Here is an 18,499-nt window from a genome sequence, read left to right on the forward strand (position 1 = left end):
AACTAGAGAGCCTGCATACCACAACTACTGGGCCCGCATGCTCTAGAGCCCGTGTGCCACAACTAGAGAGCCCACACAGCCACAACTAGAGAGAAGCCCGTGCACTGCAATGAAGAGCCCGCACACCACAATGAAAGATCCCGCGTGCCACAACTAAGACCCGATACAGGCAAATAAATAAACAAATAAATATTTGTAAAAATCCCAATAGCTTAAAAATATATGTATATACCTAAGAGAAATACCCATAATCTTATGAATTCTTGCCATAACTCCAAATGAATATGGAAGATAAGGATAGAAAAAACAAGGGTAAAGCATGAGGCCTGAAAATTTAGTCAAATCCTCAACACATAAGGGGATTTAATGACAGTGAGCAGCTAGTAACCAAGAGCTAAGAAAATGTGAAAGAAGAAACCACAAGGTATAGGCATAGTATATAACCAAAAAACATCAAGAAATCTCTCTCCACCATGAAAACTAAAAAGAAAAACAAGATCAGGATATTAATTTGGCATATTAGAATATACTTAAATGCAGTTCTATCCTAAAGCCAGAAAAAAAGACTAAATGAACTTTTTTTTTCTTTTTAAAAAAAACTGTGGTAGAGTGACAGGGGCTCGGCGATGGCCGCCCAGCAGGCACACAAACATCTGTTGGGAGGCTGCTGTGTGGTGGCCGCTGAGACCTTCTCTGCCTGAGCCACGGTTCCTGAGTCCGGGGTCCATTTCCCGGAACCTTCATATTTAAAGTACTACATGAAAATGAAAGAAGGTGGTGGATGCTGCTGGCAAGCTGAGATGGAGTCCTAATGAGGAAGCCTTCGTTTTAAAGGAAGATTATGAAAGAAGATGAAAACTAAGATTGCTACAGGTTCGAGAACAAGAAAGAGATATTGCTTTACAAATAAGAGAAGGTATAAAACAGAGGAGAAATCAGCAACTCACTCGTTTGGCAGAAGAACTAAGGACAGAATGGGAGGAATCACAAACTCAGAAAATAAAGAACTTGGAAAAACTGTATTTGGCAAGTTTAAGAAATATGGGAGAGGGGCATCAACAAGCCAAAGAAAATGTAAGTGAGCACTTATTTGACTACCTGCCTGTGGTAGTGATACTTGTTAAAAGTAGATTACAGTTGTTAGACACTTATAAAAATGTTTTCATGTATAGAATTTGCTGTGGGCAGTCCAAACTTTTTTTGTAAATTTAATATAATTTAAGAATTCTGCTAGGTTCATTTCCTAGTAAGAGTCATGTCAAGAATAATCTATTTCCAATGATGTTTAAGCTAACATTATTCTCTAACAAATTTATGGTTACCAAAGGGGGAAGGTAGGGGGGATAAATTAGGAAGTTGGGATTAATATATACACAGTACTATATATAAAACAGATAACCAACAATGACCCAGTGGATGGCACAGGAAACTATACTCAATATTTTGTAATAACCTACAAAGGAAAAGAATCTGAACAAGAATATATGTATGTATATAACTGAATCACTGTGTTGTACACCTGAAACTAACACAACATTGTAAATCAACTATACTTCAATTAAAAAAAACCAAACATTATTCTCTTCCAGTCCTTAACTATCTGTGTAAATAAAATAGTAACCGTCAGAAAAAAAAAATTGTGGTAAAATATACACAACTTTTAAGTGGTTCAGTGGAATTAAGCACATTCACTATCTTTTATAACCATCACCCCTATCCATTTCTAGAACTTTTCATCATCCCAAACAGAAACTCTATCCGTTAAACAACAATTCCCTATTTCCCTCCCCACCAGGTAACCTCTTTCTATTTTCTGTCTCTGTGAATTTACCTGTTCTAAGTACCTCATTTTAAGTGGTATTGTATAATCTGTCCTTTTATAAATGACTTTTTAAAACCCCTTCTAAACCCACTAAAAAACTTTCATAATCTGATTTTTGTGTTTTAAGAAGTCACATGTTGCTGTTTTATAATCATTATTTTGATTTCAAGTTTATGCCACAAATGGATAGAACTCTTACCATGTATAGTAGGGAACAGGCTTGTACAAAGATTGTGGTATAGATTTTTATCTTGACTCATTTCAAACACTTTCTCCCACTCCTTCACAGTCATTTGGTTCTTAATGCTCTCAGCTGTCTGTTCCTCATCTCGGAGCTCTTTTCCTCCGAACTGAGGGGTGGAGAAGAAAGGAAAAAAATAGTAGTATAGAAACAGTCAAAATAATGTGAAAGAGAAGAAACATCACCACAAACGAAATATAGCCTGGGAAGTCAACTTCAGAATCTGCTGACTGTAAAAGGTTTTTTAAAAAAATCTCCTAACCAGTATGGCCTAAGTTAAGATACTGAAGAGCTTGTCATTTGCCCAGTGATCTAAAAATAACAAAAAAAGCTACCACCATTGTTTTGTATTGCTATCTAAATGAATCTAGATGCTCATGAGATGAGCCATAATAAAATTTTAATCACTGATATGAAGATGAAAATGAAGAAACAGAATATTATGTTCAGCACTCATTTTCCAAACTTTTCCTCACTGCTTTCCCCTCCTGGAACAAAATCAAGCTCTGAACAACTATAATACCAGGGGTCAATCACTCTCAGAAACAGCAATATACTATACTTCCCAGACTACTAAATTTTTCTACTTGTACTTTCTCGAGCATGACAGAGGAACTTTAACAATTAAAACCAGAAAAACAAAACCAGAAAAACCACCGTGAATAATAATAGTACCAATGCTCTTAAAGCACTGAGCTCTGATGTACAAAAATAAGTAAGACTTTTCCTTAAGATCGGGAAGATAGACATGAAAAAATCTGGTTTTAAAACTAAAGAACAAATCTCAACCCAACCCCATCTTTAACGCTGAGTTTGCAGCAGCCTCAGGGGATGGCTTTCTTAAGCTTTGCCGTTCTACTAAGAAGACTCACCCTCGGGTTGGTTGGTGCAACACAGCAGGCAAGAAAGACCAGCCTGTATGAAAGATCCCTAACACCAAGTGCCCGGAGCCCTTGAATGCCTTCTGTCTCATATCCATCAACACCACTGACACGGTAATTAGTTTCTGCACGTGCTCCTGAAACATTGAATGATAGATTGTTTCACAGCTCAAATACTGAAGGTGCTGAGAATCAAAACTGCTCAGATAAATGAAACCTATAAATGCAAAAATTTCATTTAGGCTTTGAAATTTTTCAGAACAGTAGCTTTTATAGCAAACCAATTTGTTTTTACTCTCATCATAGTTCCTTGCTCACCCTCTAATTGGTAGCCAAAAATAAGACAAGGAAGATGCAAGAAGCTAGACACTCTGCAGTTCAGGTAACTGAGAATTTATTAAATTTGAGCCACAGATTACCAACCTGGTATGCTAAGCTTGGACACGTCAGGCACAACAATCAGCGTCCCTGTAAAGTCACACTTGTCACCAGCTTGAGCTGACTCCACAGCTTCAGCCCTCAAGATCACTTCTAAACTGCGGGGGATACTCCCTCGAGGAAGCTCAGCTTGAGTCTCTTGAATACGAACCTATAACAAAGACAAATAAATGGCCAAGGATGAGAAGAGATCTATTTCAAATGCCATGCAATCTAAATTAAATGCCACAAATATTGACATATCCTAAATTATCTTACTAGTTTGCAGACTTCTGACATGTGCCAACATTCATCTTAAAAATTCTCTACCATAAAATTCCTTTCAATTTGGTAAGAGATTACATCTACTTAAAAACTTCAAGTTCACTTTTACTCTCATTAAACAACATGTATTTTTTTCTCTTTGTTCAAATTGACTTTAAATAATTGTTCTGTGTTCCATCTTCCTCTAAATTGTCAGGGAAATTTTATGAAAAATTTCACATCTCTTATACCCTCCACCCTCAACACAACTGTTAACATTACTTAAGACACATATTTTTACTGTATTATTTGAAAGAAGTTGCAAAAATCAAGATACTTCACCCCTAAATATTTTAGCACTCACCTCCTAAGAATAAAGACAATCTCCTATGTAACCACAATACCATCAATCACACCAAGAGATTTAAATAATTCCAGGGGCTTCCCTGGTGGCACAGTGGTTGAGAATCTGCCTGTCAATGCAGGGGACATGGGTTCAAGCCCTGGTCTGGGAAGATCCCACATGCCGCGGAGCAACTGGGCCCATGAGCCACAACTACCGAGCCTGCGCGTCTGGAGCCTGTCCTCCGCAACATGAGAGGCCGCAACAGTGAGAGGCCCGCGCACCACGATGAAGAGTGGCCCCCGCTCGCCACAACTAGAGAAAGCCCTCGTGCAGAAACGAAGACCCAACACAGCCAAAAATAAATAAATAAAAATAAATAAATATATGTGTGTGTATATATATATATTTAATTCCATAATGACTTCTTTATCTAGTCCGTCTTCAAATTTCCCCAGTTGTCAAGAATGTCCTTTATTACAGCTGGGTTTTTTTTTCCCCAAACGAAGACCCAACCTAAATTCATATTTTGTATTTGGTTGTTATATCATGTTCTTTATCAAATATAAAGCGTCTTTTACCCAAAGCTGTTGGTAAGAACACATGTTTCCTATAAACCAAGTATCAGAATAAAACAAGAAAACTAGGTAAGGAATAAAAACTGAATTTAATATAAATTATTTATTTTAGTCTGGTACTCATTCTCCAGTGCTTGAGCTGCTGCAACTTTTCTCTTTGCATATACCAGAGTTACTAAGCCCTGAAGAGCTTTAGCCCCTTCATTCTTACTGCTACCATCCAACTCTTGCCCAGTTAACTACAACTGCCTATTAGTCTCTTGTTAAATACCACACACAGTTGTCTCATTAATCTTCCTTTAACAAAGAAAAATTCACATCATCTGAAAACGTATCCACTTGCTTATCAAGATAGGTCCAAGCTTCTCAATCTGAGATTTAAGCCTCCAAGTACTTCCATGCCTTATACCAAATCATCTCTCAGATGATCTCCAATTTGGTTCCTCTACTTTAATCATGATAATCCTCATTGCTATTGACAAGCATGTCCATTTTCACCTGTCCTTTTATTTATGCCTTCCTCCCTCCTAACCACCAACTCCAAGTCTTACACCAACAAGTCTCTATTTCTTCAAAAATTTTCCTAACTCTAGCTTGTAATAAGAATAACAGTAATAACAATGGTTACTGTTTATTCTTTGACAAATACATTTTATTTGCCTGAAGGAGTTTCCATTCCAAGTTATTAAAGGTTAGAACACATTTATATACTGATAATTGAAATTTGCATTACAAATTTTTAGCTTAAATCTGTAGTCACACTTGACAAACCTTGACTTACATAAAAACTGAGTTTAACATTGCCTAAGTAAGCTTATAATAATAATTACAAGTGTCTAAAAGTGAATTATTAGCATAGGCTGAATCTGACCTAAAGAGAAATTAATAAGCACCTTTTGAAAATCAACGAATTTCGATTTATTTGTATCCAGCAGGAATCTCCTTCTGTTGGCACAAACTGGATTTCGGCAGATGTTTGGCTGTGTGTATCTGAATTGCTGTTGTACATCCTTGATCACTGTCTGACAGTCCAAGCACAGGAAAGTTCCACTCACAAGCTCTGGATGAACTGGGTGAGTCCGTACCACCTGCCCACTGATGCGAGTGAGCAAACCAATTCTGGATGAGTTGAGTTCTCGAATTCTGTTTAAAGACAGATATTGCATTAGTAAATATTCATTTTCAAACTAAAACTTTTCACTTTTAATGAGAGGATATTCAATGATAATTTATGCTTAAAATAACAATAACAACAACAAAATAAGAGACAAGGTATTCTTTGGACTCTCCGACAAGAATAATTTAGTCAACATGCCCATTCCTGAAGTATAATGTACATGCATCCACAACAAAATACATAAATGAATAAATAAGAAAAACTAAGTAAAGGACATGAAAGAAATGCAATTACAATTATAAAACAGAATGATCCCATGTTTGTTTTATAGGCAAATATATTTTTTTCTTACCTACATTTCTAAATAAGCATTTTCACAGTAAAGTTATCCCTGGGAAAAATTATCATAGGGAAAATTTTTTTTTCTGAACTTGAAGGTTTAGAAAACACTGTATTTCACAAACCTATTTTATATTAAATAACTTGGTAATTTTATAAGTAATTTTAGTAGTTTAAGTTTTCAAAATATCACTTCAATTTCCTCCAACAAATTTATTCCTTAAATAACTGCTAAAGAGGAAAACAGTTTAAAAGCTAAGCTATTTAAGCTCTTGACAATTCATTAATTTTTGTGACTGTTCTCAGTTTTCATATTTTCTCACTGAACTAATTTTTCACCTCAACATCCCTTAAAAGGTATCCTAAAACACTATAATCCCCAGAAATTACTTCACTTAACATACTTCCCATCCCATTTTCCTGGAAATATATATTTTCCAAAACTAAATCTTCTGGATAACTGGATATAACTCTTTAGAGACCTAAGACTACAACCTTCTGAGCTTTCTGACAATTAAGTGATGCCTATTCTATTTGGGGAATTCTTTTTTTTTTCAAAGCAGGGTTTCTTACTTGTGTCTGGTAGGAAGATCTTGGAATGCAACATAAAAATCCTTGGCAAGAGGGATCTCTTTACGATCTTTGACAAAGGTTTTCAAGGCCCGACATAGGTAAGGGTAAACTCTGAAAAACAAACAAAATGTAAATCAACTGACAACTTCAAGAGGCTTACCAAGGGCTCCTTCCCCTTATACTTCCCAACAGCTGAAACTAAGGAATTTCGTCTGGTTACAACCAAGCTTTACAATTTAACTCTGCAGGACACTTCTATCATCTGGTCTAAGTTTAGAGCATCTTCAATCCTCTCCTATTCCACCATTAATACATCTAAGACAATAGAAACACCAAAGATAAAATGCTGTTCCTGAATACCTATTATTTTAAAATAATCATTTAGCATGCACATGGCAGGTCACTCCTCTGTACAAGATGACTCTACCTGAACCACCTGGGCAGTATACTACCTAGCAAGGCAGCCTCCCATTTGGTGTCAAGGCCTACTATTTTCTTCCAGGTTTTATTCCTGATTGATAAGAAGTGGATAAGGGCAGGAAAGGAATTTGTGTACTGATTTGAGAGCAAGTTGGCAGAAACGTTTCACTTGACTGGTTAGATGGAAGTGTGCACGTTCTCTTAAGTTTTAAATAGCTGAGGCAGCTTGGTTTAATTGGCAGGATCTGGAAGTCCTCTGAAAAATCAGCTACTTTCAGGAGACAGAACTGCCGCACAGTCTGTGCATGAGGTACAGGCATAGGTGTTTCCACCATCAGCCCTGATTTTCTACCTCCCTCTCACTTGTCAGTACAACTTTTCCTGCTACATACTATCAAAGTAAACTCTGCTGCTTATCCCTCCAACCATTGTTGATAGCCATATATGACTAGAAACACCGAGACAAATTCTCCATCTCCCAGTATACCAGGTAAAAGAACAGGACTGTGACTCCTTACTCCTGGGTCTTCATTTCTTTCGTAACAGTTCACAGTGTTTATTTTAACCTGATTTTATTTAAACTAAGTTTTGTGTAGAAAGATATTTCTGGCTTTATATAGCAATTGAAAGCAAAACAAAGCCTAAAGTCTAATTTCTGCCAAAAAAATACCATTCAGCATTTAAAATGTTTCCAGGGATTTTATATGATACGGGGAGGGGGATTAAATGAATGATATAGCAATAGCACTGAAGCCTGACACAAACCAATCCTTGTAACACCTGGAAAAACTACATAGAAAACAAAGGTTTTCAACATTCGCATGTGAAAAATAGTCAACTCCACAAAGGCCTAAATTAGTTCAGAGCAGCACTAAAATGACCACTGGCGGTATCAAAGGGCTTCTGTGACAGCTGCCCTTTTGCCTCACAAATGAACACTTCTGTTTTAAGAAGAGCTGGCTTCCCAGGCTCCATGTCTATTTAAAGTAAAGATTAATACACCAAACCTATAGAACTCCTCTTGAATGGTGGTAGAAAGTTGCTGGTTAAATTGCTCCAGGTCCAAAAAACTCACAACCAATGTGTTTCTCTCGGGACGAATTAACTCCTCAGCTAACTGCAAGTACTTAATTTCTCCATCGCTGTTCTGGAACCTGTAGATAGATGCAAGCCAGATTAAACCGAAGAATTAGGCAGCAAAAAGAAGAATGTGAATGCCTGGTAATTCAGCATATTGGTTAAAGACCATCAGCTTTAGGGTGAGACAGGCCCACTTTAGTAGTTGTATAACTTGGGGCAAGTTACTTACCTATTCTAAATCTGTCCCTCTTTTGTTTGAAAATAATAATAATAAAAAAAATTAGAACATCATCTTACCTCCTAAGATAACTGTGAAGATTAAATGAGAGAATGCCTTTAAAATGTTTTGAACAAAGCTGGGAACATAGGAAAACTATGTCTTCAGATTTAAATCTGAATTTCTTGATGTAACACGTTCCAATCTTAACTGTACATACCAACAATAAAAGAATAGTTAGTATTTGTTGATTAGAAAATATTAAATCAAGAAATCCAGGTTAGGAGATTGGTTCAAGATGGCAGAGTAAAAGGACGTGTGCTCACTCCCTCTTGCAAGAGCACCGGAATCACAACTAACTGCTGAACAATCATCCACAGGAAGACACTGGAACTCAGCAAAAAATATACCCCACATCCAAAGACAAAGAAGCTGCATTGAGGCAGTACGAGGGGCGCAATCACAATAAAATCAAATCCCATAACTGCTGGGTGGGTGACTCACAAACTGGAGAACAATTTTACCACGGAAATCCACCCACTGGAGTGAAGGTTCTGAGCCCCACGTCAGGCTTCCCAACCTGGGGGTTTGGTAACAGGAGGAGGAATTTCCAGAGAATCAGACTTTAAAGGCTACGGGGATTTGATTGCAGGATTTCGACAGGACTGGGGGAAACAGAGACTCCACTCTTGGAGGGCACACACAAAGTAGTGTGCACACTGGGACCCAGGGGAAGGAGCACTGACCCCATAGGAGACTGAACCAGACCTACTTGCTAGTGTTGGAGGGTCTCTGGCAGGGGCAGGGGTTGTTTATGGTTCACTGCGAGGACAAGGACACTGGCAGCAGAAGTTCTGGGAAGTATTCCTTGCTGTGAGCCCTCCAGGTGTCGCCCACCAGCCCACCAAAGAGCCTGCAGGCTCCAGTGCTGGGTCGCCTCAGGCCAAACAACCAACAGGGAGGAAACTCAGCCTCACTCATCAGCAGACAAGTGGATTAAAGTTTTACTGAGCTCTGCCCACCAGAGCAACACCCAGCTCTAACCACCACCATTCTCTCCCATCAGGAAGCTTGCACAAGCCTCTTAGATAGCCTCATCCACCAGAGGGCAGACAGCAGAAGCAAGAAAAGCTAGAATCCTGCAGCCTGTGGAACGAAAACCAGATTCACAGACAGACAATATAAAAAGACAATATAAAAAGAGACAGAGGACTATGTACCAGGTGTAGGAACAAGATAAGACCCCAGAAAAACAATTAAATGAAGTGGAGATAGGTAACCTTCCAGAAAAAGAATTCAGAATAACGATAGTGAAGACAATCCAGGACCTCGGAAAAAGAATGGAGGCAAAGATCGAGAAAATGCAATAAATGTTTAACAAAGACCTAGAAGAAGTAAAAAACAAACAGAGATGAATAATACAATAACTGAAATGAAAAATACACTAGAAGGAATTAGTAGAATAACTGAGACAGAAGAATGGATAAGTGACTGGACGACAGAATGGTGGAATTCACTGCTGCGGAACAGAATAAAGAAAAAAGAATGAAAAGAAATGAAGACAGCCTAAGAGACCTCTGGGACAACATTAAATGCACCAACATTTGCATTATAGAGGTCCCAGAAAGAGAAGAGAGAGAGAATGGACCTGAGAAAATATTTGAAGAGATTATAGTTGAAAACTTCCCTAACATGGGAAAGGAAATAGCCACCTAAGTCCAGGAACCCCAGAGAGTCCCAGGCAGGATAAACCCAAAGAGAAACACGGCAAGACACACAGTAATCAAACTGACAAAAATTAAAGACAAAGAAAAATTATTAAAGGCAACAAGGGAAAAACGATAAGTAACATACAAGGGAACTCCCATAAGGTTAACAGCTGATTTCTCAGCAGAAACTCCACAAGCCAGAAGGGAGTGGCACGATATATTTAAAGTGATGAAAGGAAAGAAACTACAACCAAGATTACTCTACCCAGCAAGGATCTCATTCAGATTCAATGGAGAAATCAAAAGCTTTATAGACACACAAAAGCTAAGAGAATTCAGCACCACCAAACCAGCTCTACAATAAATGCTAAAGGAACTTCTCTACGTGGGAAACACAAGAGAAGAAAAGAACCTACAAAAACAAACCCACAACAATTAAGAAAATGGTCATAGGAAAATACATATTGATAATTACCTTGAATGTGATTGAATTAAATGCTCCTACCAAAAGACACAGGCTTGCTGAATGGATAGAAAAACAAGACCTGTATATATGCTGTCTATAAGAGACCCATTTAAGACCTAGAGATACATAGAAACTGAAAGTGAGGGGATGGAAAAAGTTATTCCATGCAAATGGACATCAAAAGAAAGCTGGAGTAGCAATACTTAGATAAAATACTTTAAAATAAAGAATATTACAAGAGACAAGGACACTACATAATGATCAAGGGATCAATCCAAGAAGAAGATATAACAATTATAAACTTATAGGCACCCAAAATAGGAACATCTCAATACACAAGGCAAATGCTAACAGCTATAAAAGAGGATATCGATAGTAACACAATAATAGTGGGGGACTTGATAATGTCTCACTTACACCAATAGACAGATCATCCAGACAGAAAATTAATAAGGAAACACAAGCTTTAAATGACACAATAGACCAGATAGATTTAATTGATATTTATAGGACATTACATCCGAAAACAGCAGGTTACACTTTCTTCTCAAGTGCACATGGAACATTCTCCAGGATAGATCACATCTTGGGTCACAAATCAAACCCTGGTAAATTTGAGAAAACTGAAATCATATCAAGCATCTTTTCCAACCACAATGCTATGAGATTAGAAATCAATTACAGGGAAAAAAACCGTAAAAAACACAAACACATGGAGGCTAAACAATATGTTACTAAATAACCAAGAGATCATTGAAGAAATCAAAGACGATATAAAAAAATACATAGAGACAAATGACAATGAAAACATGACAATACAAAACCTATGGGATGCAGCAAAAGCAGTTCTAAGAGGGAAATTTATAGCAACACAATCCTACCTCAAGAAACAAGAAAAATCTCAAATAAACAATCTAACCTTACACCTAAAGGAACTAGAGAAAGAACAAACAAAACCCAAAGTTAGTAAAAGGAGAGAAATCATAAAGCTCAGAGCAAAAATAAATGAAATAGAAACAAAGAAAACAACAGCAAAGATCAACTCTATGCCAATAAAATGGACAACGTGGAAGAAATGGACAAATTCTTAGAAAGGTATAACATTCCAAGACTGAACCAGGAAGAGGCAGAAAATATGAACAGACCAATCACAAGTGATGAAACTAAAACTGTGATTAAAAATCTTCCAACAGACAAAAGTCCAGGACCAGATGGCTTCACAGGTGAATTCCATCAAACATTTAGAGAAGAGCTAACACCCATCCTTCTCAAACTCTTCCAAAAAATTGTAGAGAAAGGAACACTCCCAAACTCATTTTATGAGGCCATCATCACCCTGATACCAAAACCAGACAAAGATACTACAAAAAAAGAAAATTACAGACCAATGTCATTGATGAATATAGATGCAAAAATCCTCAACAAAATACTAGCAAACAGAATCCAACAACACATTAAAAGGATCATACACCATGATCAAGTGGGATTTATTCCAGGGATGCAAGGATTCTTCAAATATGCAAATCAACCAACGTGATACACCATATTAACAAATTGAAGGATAAAAACCATATGATAATCTGAAAAATGCATTAAAAGCTTTTGACAAAATTCGACACCCATTTATGATACAAACTCTCCAGAAAGTGGGCATAGAGGGATCCTACCTCAACATAATAAAGGCCATATATGACAAACCCACAGCAAACATCATTCTGAATGTTGAAAAACTGAAACCATTCCCTGTAAGATCAGGAACAAGACAAGGATGTCCACTCTTGCCACTCTTATTCAACAGTTTTGGAAGTCCTAGCCATGGCAATTACAGAAGAAAAGTAAAAGGAATCCAAATTGGAAAAGAAGAAGTAAAACTGTCACCATTTGCAGATGACATGATACTATACATAGATAATCCTAAAGATGCCAGCAGAAAACTACTAGAGCTAATCAATGAATTTGGTAAACTTGCAGGATACAAAATTAATGCATAGAAATCTCTTGCATTCCTATACACTAACAATGAAGGATCAGAAAGAGAAATTAAGGACACAGTCCCATTCACCACTGAAACAAAAAGAATAAATACCTAGGAATAAACTTACCTAGGAGGCAGAAAACCTGCACTCAGAAAACTATAAGACATTGATGAAAGAAATCAAAGATGACACAAATAGAGAGATATATAATGTTCTTGTATTGGAAGAATCAATATTGTGAAAATGACTATACCACCCAAAGCAATCTAAAGATTCAATGTAATCCCTATCAAATTACCAATGGCATTTACCAATGGCATTTTTTTCCAGAACTAGAACAAAAAATCTTAAAATTTGTATGGAGACACAAAAGACCCCGAATAGCTAAAGCAATCTTGAGGGGAAAGAACGGAGCTGGAAGAACCATACTCCCTGACTTCAGACTATACTACAAAGCTACAGTAATGAAGGCAACATGGTACTGGCATAAAAACAGAAATATAGATCAATGGAACAGGACAGAAAGTACAGAGATAAACCCATGCACCTATGGTCAACTAATCTATGACAAAGGAGGCAAGGATATACAATGGAGAAAAGACAATCTCTTCAATAAATGGTGCTGGGAAAACTGGACAGCTACATGTAAAAGAATGAAATTAGAACATTCCCTAACACCATACATAAAAATAAACTCAAAATGGATTAAATACTTAAATGTAAGGCCAGACACTATAAACTCTTAGAGGAAAACATAGGCAGAACACTCTATGACATACATCACAGCAAGATCCTTTTTGACCCACCTCCTGAAGTAATGGAAATAAAAACACAAATAAACAAATGGGACTTAATGAAACTTAAAAGCTTCTGCACAGCAAAGGAAACCATAAACAAGACGAAAAGACAACCCTCAGAATAGGAGAAAATATTCGCAAATGAATCAATGGACAAAGGATTACTCTCCAAAATATATAAACAGCTCATGCAGCTCAATATTAAAAAAATAAACAAGCCAATCAAAAAATGGGCAGAAGACCTAAACAGACATTTCTCCAAAGAAGACATACAGATGGCCAAGAGGCACATGAAAAGATGCTCAACATCATTAATTATTAGAGAAATGCAAATCAAAACTATAATGAGGTTTCACCTCACACTGGTCAGAATGGGTATCATCAGAAAATCTACAGATAACAAATACTGGAGAGGGTGTGGAGATAAGGGAACCCTCTTGCACTGTTGGTGGGAATGTAAACTGATACAGCCACTATGGAGAGCGGTATGGAGGTTCCTTAAAAAACTAAAAATAGAATTACCATATGACCCAACAGTCCCACCCCTGGGCATATACCCAGAGAAAACCATAATTCAAAAAGACACATGCATCACAATGTGCATTGCAGCACTATTTGCAACAGCCAGGTCATGGAAGTAACCTAAATGCCCATCGACAGACAGGTGGATAAAGAAGATATGGTACATATATACAATGGAATATTACTCAGCCATAAAAAGGAATGAAACTGGGTCATTTGTAGAGACGTGGATGGACCTAGAGACTGTCATACAGAGTGAAATAAATTGGAAAGAGAAAAACAAATATCGTATATTAACATATATATGTGGAATCTAGAAAAATGGTACAGATGAACCATTTGCAAGGCAGAAACAGAGACACAGATGTAGAGAACAAACGTATGGACACCAAGGGGGGAAGGTGGGGGGTTGTTGTTGGTGTTGGTGGTGGTGGTGGGATGAATTGGGAGATTGGGATTGACATATATACACTAATATGTATAAAATAGATAACTAATAAGAACCTGTTGTATATTTTTTTTAAAGTGCTACGTAAAAAAAACAAAGAAACCTCAAAAAAACCCAACTCTATTAATGATATTAAAAAAAAAGAAAAAAATTCAGGTTAAAATCCAAAGATTTAATTTCTAAAGGGAAAACAGACAGATTAGCTGTTGATTTAAGAGCCAGAATACAAATAAATACACAGAAATGAGGTGCTTCAGCACCTAAGACCTCAGAAAAACGGAAACATACCACACACAAAGGCTGGTGTGTTTTTTCCAAAAGCGTATCATATGAACATATTTGATTTTTGTTCTTCTAACATAACCATGCAGATTAGTTTTGAGAAAAAAATCAATTCTTCCTTCAAATACAGCATGTTCTAACTGTTAAACACCTAAATATCTATCTGCAAAGCACTATGCCAGAGGTACCACAGGCCGGAAATGACAGCATTGTTCCTCTGCTAGGGTTGACACTCTCATAGGAGACAATTCTACTAAAGAGAGGGACAAGACATCTAAATGTCCATGACAAATGAAAGAACAAAATGTAGTATACACATACAATAGAATATTATTCAACCTTAAAACAGGATATTCTGCAATGTCTCAATATGGATGAATCTTGAGGACATGGTGCTAAGTGAAATAAGCCAATTACAGAAAGACAAATATTGCATGATTCTACTTATATGAGGTATCTAAAATAGTCAATTCAGGAATTCCCTGGTGGTCCAGTGGTTAGGACTCCACGCTTTCACTGCTGTGGGCCCAGGGTTCAATCCCTGGTCAGGGAACTATGATCTCACAAGCCATTGGGAGAGGTCAAAAAAAACCCCAAAAAGTCAAATTCATAGAATCAAAGAGTGGAATGGTGGTTGGAGGAAGAGGAGAATATGGAGGTACTACAGGCATAAAGTTTCAGTCAAGCAAGATGAATAAGCTCTAACAGATCTACTGTACGACAATAACACAGTTCAGTTAAAATTTTGTTAAGAAGATTTCATGTTAAGTGTTCTTTCCACAATAAAATAAAAAGGAAAAAGAAAAAAAAGGAAGAGGTAAAAGAAATGTGGCAGGTAAATATAAACTAATTTTGCCTAACAGGAACATCTACAAAGCCTTCATGCATATAAAAGGTAGCACTGGAATTCGGCGTTGAAAGACTTTCAATATTTGAAAGAAACAAAATGAGTGGTGGATAGATTGGCTCCAGATGTTCGCAAGTATGTGGCAAAGTCAGGAAGGGTACGGGAGGAGTGTGGATAATGAGAGCATGGCTGTGGAAGATCAAACTGGAAAGAGCAGCTGTGAAGAATGTGGATCTTATTCCATAAGCAATGGCAATCAAAGTTGGTATTTTGAGAGGGCGTTAACATTTTTTCCCAACAAATACAGGGATTATTTGTCTTATTCATCATTGTGCCCAGGAGTCAGCTGCATGGCAAACTGCAGGGAAGCAAAGGTAATTACATTATTTGTTAAAATCAAACATAATTGAGGACCTGTGTAATGCAGTGTGATGGCTAGGTGGGATTAAGGATGGGATTTACATTCAGATGAAATGGCTGACAGGTTAGATATATTAACAGAGATGACAGAAAATGGCAGCTTGGGAACATAAGGGAAAAGGATTGGTGCTGCCTGAAAGGTTTATAGGGTTTAACAAATGAGGAATGAATCTTTAGCTAGGCTTTGAAGGATGAAGAGCTGTCAGGCAGAGAGTAACATTGCCAAAAGTAGGGAAATATAAATTAAACTATGGTTTTAACTCTATCAGAATTTCATAAGACAGAATTATTCACAGTAGTAAAAGTGTGGAAACAACCTACATATCCACGGATGGATGAAGAGACAAATGAAATGCGGTATAGACATACAATGATATACTATTCACCCTTCAAAAGGAAATTCTGGTGCATGCTACAGCATGGAAGACCTCAAAGACACACTATGCTAAGTAAGCTGGTCACAAAAGGACAAATATTGTATGACTCCAAGTCTGAGGTACCTAGAGTAGTCAAGTTCATAGACAGAAAATAGAACGGTGGTTGTCAGGGGCAGGAGGGTGGGGGGAATGGTGAATCATTGTTTAGTGGGTGCAGAGTTTCAGTTTGGGAAGAAGAAAAGTGGTCTGGAGATGGATGTTGGTGATGGCTGTATAACAAGGTAAATGTACTTAACGCCAGTGAACTCTGTGTTTAAAAAAGGTTAAAACGGGGACTTCCCTAGTGTTCCCGTGGTTGAGACTCTCTTCCCAATACAGGGGGCATGGGTTCGATCCCTGGTTAGGGAACTAAGATCCCACGTGCCACAGGGCACGGCCAAGAATAATTTTTTAAAAAAGGTTAAAATGGTAAAGGTTTTACCACAATAAAAAAAAAAAAAAAAGAATTTCCTGCTATGTTATGAGCCTTAAAGACGTGGAAGTCATTAAGGCCCCTGAGAATAGCTAAAAGAAATTTTAAGGATGGGAAGCATTTTCCTAAGACATGTGCTAGTTTTTTAAAGCTTCACTATAACTAGTGCTAACAACTTAGTGGAGTTTCTAAATCTTAGTAAAACCCCATATGATTTGTTTTTTTAGGACTATGGCAAAGAGTCTCAGGCCAAGATGTCATTGAGGAGAACTTCAAATGCAAGAAATCATCAAATTTAAAAACTGAGCTCTTAAAAAAAAGGAATTTCCTAAGACATTCCGCAGTGCTTCCACTTCTTCCTGGAGGCGGCAGAGTCCATACTTGGGGAAAGCAGAGCTATATCTGCACGATCTAAGAAAAGTAACTGGTGGCAGTGGCTGAAGGCCAGGGAGAGGGGGTTTGAGATGCCTGAAGCCTAAAAAAGGCAACAGAAAAAAAGAAAACTGGGGTTTGGAGGGTTGGGAGGAAAGGAAGAAGAGACGGAGGGAGTGCGTTCAGCGCCATAAGCAGGTCGGCCCCTCGCCCGAGCATCTGTCAACCACGGGGTTCACTCCGGCCCTTTCAACTCCACGGGCTCCAGGGCTGCCAGGCCCTCGGTGGACCCCAGTCAGGCCCCCGCCAGGATTCATACGCCAGTTCGGCCTCCCCCGCGACCCTGCGGACGCGCGGCCTAACTGGACGAGTTACTCATCCCCACCCAGCCTCAGGGTCCGAACAAGGAACCGGGGGCTACGCGACCACCAGCCTTACAGGCTGTGAGGACTGAACGACGGGCCTAAAGCTCTCGGCCCAGGGCACTGCGCACGGCAGGAGTTTGCGGAAGGGCTCCAGATGGAGTTCACCCCCGGAAACCAGCCCAGCCCGGCCCAGCCTCCTCCCCGCGGCCCGCTCTCCGAGGCGCGTGACCCCTCGGTTCCCGAACACGCGCGGGGCCCACGGCGACCCCGGGCTCCGGAAGCCGCAAGGGGCGGGAGGGGAAGTTCCGCGGGTAAGGGGCGCCCCCCGACTCACTCCTCCAAGAAGTCCAGGAACAGTTTCTGGCACTTCTCGGCCACCTCGTCGCGGACTTCCAGGTGCTGGCTGCCGGCGCCCGGCTCCGCGGCCGCCGCGAGGTCCATCGCTGCCTAATGTTGAGGGGGCGCCACGCGGGACCGCAGGGAGTTGCTTCTCCCCGGACGCCGCCGCTCGGCGCGCACCTCCTTTGCCCCGCCCCCTCGCCGGAAGGCCGGAGCCAATCGTGGCGCAGGAGCTCAGGGATTTCGCGCCAAACCTGTCCAATGAGCGCGGCCTCTCCCTCAGCCCCTCCCACGGAGCGGAGATTTCGCGCCAAATGCAAAGACCAGAGAAAGCCAGGTGATCGGCCTCTGCGCCTGCGCAGTTGGTCGTGTCCGGGGGATTTTGGCTGCTGGAGCGAGATAAAACATAAGATCTTTGCCCGGGGGTGGTTTTTCAAATGTTCTTCAAATCGTTTCACTTATATTAAATGAGCAAGAGGCGTAATGCCTTATGGAAGAGGAAAATGAGTAAGATTCCGACCTCCTGCTTGAGCCATCTAATTGGAGGACATAAACTGTAAACCACCGGCTGAAACCCTGTAAGAGTCCGAAGTGACGTAGTAACAGTACCAGGGGGAGGGGAGAGAAGGGAGTTGGCAGCATTATTCTGGTTGGTGCCGACCGGGAAAAATCAGCGAATATTTGATGCTGTTGATTACTTCCTCTCTCAAACGCACTCTTGGCTTGCGCCCTCTTGACTTCCCCTCTTTGGCCATATTTTCCCGACTTTGTTTCACTTGAGTTTTCTCCTATCTCTTTGGCCACTGGTTAACCTC

The 18,499-nt window shown here is 39.1% G+C and overlaps 1 protein-coding gene across 2 annotated transcripts in view; it reads right to left on the reverse strand.

The window, feature by feature from the left end:
• Nucleotides 1-17,901, reverse strand: part of MCM6 (minichromosome maintenance complex component 6) — a 43,720-nt gene extending 25,819 nt beyond the window's left edge. Inside the window, exons 1-7 of one of the 2 annotated variants that reach the window (XM_059053677.2) lie at nt 17,680-17,901; nt 8,003-8,149; nt 6,576-6,686; nt 5,440-5,689; nt 3,368-3,533; nt 2,936-3,081; nt 2,022-2,172 (exon numbers count right to left, since the gene is read on the reverse strand). In XM_059053677.2, the coding sequence (XP_058909660.1) occupies nt 2,022-2,172; nt 2,936-3,081; nt 3,368-3,533; nt 5,440-5,689; nt 6,576-6,686; nt 8,003-8,149; nt 17,680-17,786 (1,078 nt within the window). In that variant the 5' untranslated portion in view covers nt 17,787-17,901. The remainder of the gene's footprint in view (nt 1-2,021; nt 2,173-2,935; nt 3,082-3,367; nt 3,534-5,439; nt 5,690-6,575; nt 6,687-8,002; nt 8,150-17,679) is intronic. The other variant, XM_067025935.1, reaches the window with a different exon arrangement.
• Between the last annotated feature and the right edge of the window lie 598 nt (nt 17,902-18,499).

Source organism: Kogia breviceps, chromosome 2 (genome assembly GCF_026419965.1).
Source record: "Kogia breviceps isolate mKogBre1 chromosome 2, mKogBre1 haplotype 1, whole genome shotgun sequence".
NCBI lineage: Eukaryota > Metazoa > Chordata > Mammalia > Artiodactyla > Physeteridae > Kogia > Kogia breviceps.